The sequence below is a fragment of the Chenopodium quinoa genome, unplaced genomic scaffold (assembly GCF_001683475.1).
Source record: "Chenopodium quinoa cultivar QQ74 unplaced genomic scaffold, ASM168347v1, whole genome shotgun sequence".
NCBI classification, from domain to species: domain Eukaryota; kingdom Viridiplantae; phylum Streptophyta; class Magnoliopsida; order Caryophyllales; family Amaranthaceae; genus Chenopodium; species Chenopodium quinoa.
The window spans coordinates 22,570-25,771 of NW_018744742.1; the positions used below are offsets into that span (position 1 = coordinate 22,570).

Here is a 3,202-nt window from a genome sequence, read left to right on the forward strand (position 1 = left end):
ATGGAGATGTTCATACAGTCCGAGAATTATCAAGTCTGGCGAGCTATCGAAGTAGGAGATTACGAGGTAACCAAGACCAATGCAGAAAATGAGGTAATTCCTAAACCTATCTCTGAATATGATAGAAATGACTTTGAGAAGAAAGAGATTAATGCTACTGCTAAAAAACTCCTAGTTTGGGGTTTAGGGCCAGATGAACACACTCGTGTTATGGGATGTAAAACAGCAAAAGAAATATGGGATTTACTAGAAATAACCCACGAAGGAACTCATGAAGTCAAACGTTCTAAAATTGATATACTGCTTTCTAAATATGAACGTTTTGAAATGGGTTCAAAAGAAACTATTCAAGAAATGTTTACTCGTTTTAAAAATATTACTAATGAATTAGTTTCTCTTGGTAGAGTTGTTCCTATGGATGAACAGGTACGCAAAATTCTAAGAAGCCTTCCTGAAGATGAACGGTGGAGAGCCAAAGTGGTTGCTTTGCAGGAATCAAAGGACTTTACAACCTTTAACCTTGAACAACTTGCAGGTTCCTTGATAACTCATGAGCTTCACCTATCAAACAAAAGTCAAGAAAGCTCAAAAAGCCGAGGAATCGCTTTAAAAGTTGCCCAACCAAGTGATGAGGATTCCGAATCTGGAGAGGAAGAAGCTGCCATGCTAGTCAGGAAGTTAAAAAAGTTGTACCGCAACAAAAGGTTTGGTGACCAAAAGAAAAGGAACTTCAAGAAGAACCAATACTCCAAGGAAACAGGAGGTTGCCACAAATGTGGGAACACAGATCACTTCATCAAGGAATGCCCTCTCTGGGAATCAGAAAAAGGAAAAGGCAAAATAAAGGAACACGGAAAATCTAATACTCCTAACTTTTCAAAATCTGATTACAGGAAAGCCATGATAGCTGCGTGGGGAGACACAAGTTCTGAGGATGAAGAAGAATCCACGGAAGAAGAAACTGCAAACCTGTGTTTGATGGCTAAACACAGTGAAAGGTCAAAGGAGGTAAATCTCGAACCTAAATTTCTGAAATCCCTGTCAAAAGACAAATTAATTTCTTTGCTCATAGAAACATTGGATGAATATAAAGAAATATGTCTTAAACTTGGACAAAATGAAAAAGCTCTAGAAATCTATAAGGATCATATGAAATATTTGAATAGTTCAAGAACAGATGTTCAGGGAAGATTCTTTGATTTGCTAGATAGAAATACTATGCTTAAAGAAACACTGGAAAGAGTCAAAAATGAAAATATCATGTTAAATGTTGAATTGACTCAGTATAAATTGCTATGCACTAACATTGATTCTTATAATGCTCTTCAATTGCCTTTAGTAACCTTTAATGATGATCTTGAAAATTTGAAAAAAGAATTGCAGGTTACTAAAGACAAAAATGAGTTCCTTGAAAAGGATCTAGAAAGAGCAAGAAACAATGAGAGTGTAATCCACATGGGAGTTCCAAAGTGGATACTTGAAGCTCAAACCAGAAGGACAGAAGGTTTGGGTTTCAACCACAAAAAGAAGAGTAGTAGTAAAAAGAAAAACTATGTGGAACTTCCTAGTGAGACTGTGTGTTCCTTCTGTGGCAAGTCAGGACACAAAGATACTGAATGCAAAAGAAAGGAACTTAAGTCCACTAAAAATATAGTTTATGTATGGCAAAAGAAAAATGAGTCTGTTGTATCAACGAAGGAACCCATGAAAGATGGGGTTCCTGAATCTAACCCTTAGTTTCTTTTGCAGGTCGTAGTGAGGGGGAACAACCAATGGTACCTCGATAGTGGTTGTTCCAAGCACATGACAGGAGATGAATCAAGATTTCTCTCACTGACGGCCTATACAGGAGGAACTGTGACCTTTGGTGATAATAAGAAAGGCAGCATTGTTGCCGTAGGAAAAGTTGGAAGGTCAAGTTCCCAAGCTATTGATAACGTTTTTTTAGTCGAGGGCCTCAAACACAGCTTATTAAGCATATCACAATTTTGTGATAAAGGAAACTCAGTAAGTTTTGATTCTGAAAAATGTAGCATCATTCAGAATGACACTGGGAAAGTTTTGCTGGAAGGAACTCGGAAAGGGAACACTTATACAGTGGATCTCAATACAGTTCCGAGGAACAACTTAACTTGCCTCAGTGTCATTGAGGATGATCCTTTACTGTGGCATAAACGTTTTGGTCATGAAAGTTTCTCTTTGATTGATAAATTAAGAACAAGGAACTTGGTAGAGGGACTTCCTTCAATCAAGTTCCTATGTGACAAAATTTGTGATGCTTGTGTGAAAGGAAAACAGGTCAGATCATCCTTTAAATCCAAGAAAATGGTGAGTTTCACGAAACCTTTAGAGTTAATTCATATGGATTTGTGTGGTCCTATGAGGATTCAAAGTAGAAGTGGAAAGAAGTATGTCTTAGTAATTGTTGATGATTATTCTAGATTCACATGGGTAATTTTTATGTCTAGCAAAAGATGAGACTTTTGATGAGTTTGTCACATTTTTCAGGAGAATTCAAAAGTCCACCGGACATCAACTGATACACCTTAGATCTGATCATGGCACTGAATTTGAGAATTTTAAATTTGATGATTTATGCAGGGAACAAGGCTTAATTCATAACTTCTCAGCTCCAAGAACTCCACAGCAAAATGGAGTTGTGGAAAGGAAGAACAGAACCTTAGAAGACATGGCTCGAACCATGTTAATAGCCAGCGATCTTCCAAGGAACTTCTGGGCAGAAGCCGTGAATACAGCCTGTTATATTATAAATCGTGTCATGCTAAGGCCTATATTAAATAAGACACCCTATGAACTATGAAAGGCAGAAAACCGAATATATCTCATCTGAGAGCATTTGGTTGTAAATGTTTTGTGCATAATAATGGTAAAAGGAACATAGGGAAATTCGATGAAAGAAGTGATGAAGCCGTATTTCTCGGATATGCTACTAACAGTAAAGCGTATAGAGTTTACAATAAACGCACTATGTGTGTTGAGGAAAGTGTGCATGTTATATTTGATGAAACTAATCCACTTCCATGTACACAGGAACATGAGGACTATGACTTTGAAATTGGTCTAGTACGTCCTCAAGAACAAGAAGAAGATGCAGTAATTCCAAATAAGCAGCCAACTCGATTAAATGAAAATCATGAAAATCCAGAGAAGGAACTCGACATACAGACTGAAGTTCCTTTGA

At 37.2% G+C, this 3,202-nt stretch overlaps 1 protein-coding gene across 1 annotated transcript; it reads left to right on the forward strand.

Annotated features, from left to right (window-relative positions):
- Positions 1 to 2,821, forward strand: LOC110703574 (coiled-coil domain-containing protein 186-like). The gene is made up of 3 exons (XM_021881353.1): positions 1 to 1,736; positions 2,034 to 2,408; positions 2,509 to 2,821. The coding sequence occupies exons 1-3, from the start codon at positions 1 to 3 to the stop codon at positions 2,819 to 2,821; spliced, it is 2,424 nt and encodes an 807-aa protein (XP_021737045.1).
- Positions 2,822 to 3,202: the final 381 nt, after the last annotated feature.

What these genes read in the sequence shown, in the direction of transcription:
- LOC110703574 (XM_021881353.1), top strand. Translation starts at nt 1, where the DNA reads ATGGAGATGTTCATACAGTCCGAGAATTATCAAGTCTGGCGAGCTATC. An exon ending in GTTCCTGAATCTAACCCTTA is followed by an intron (nt 1,737 to 2,033) that starts GTTTCTTTTGCA and finishes TGAAAAATGTAG; the next exon opens with CATCATTCAGAATGACACTG. An exon ending in CAAAGTAGAAGTGGAAAGAA is followed by an intron (nt 2,409 to 2,508) that starts GTATGTCTTAGT and finishes CACATTTTTCAG; the next exon opens with GAGAATTCAAAAGTCCACCG.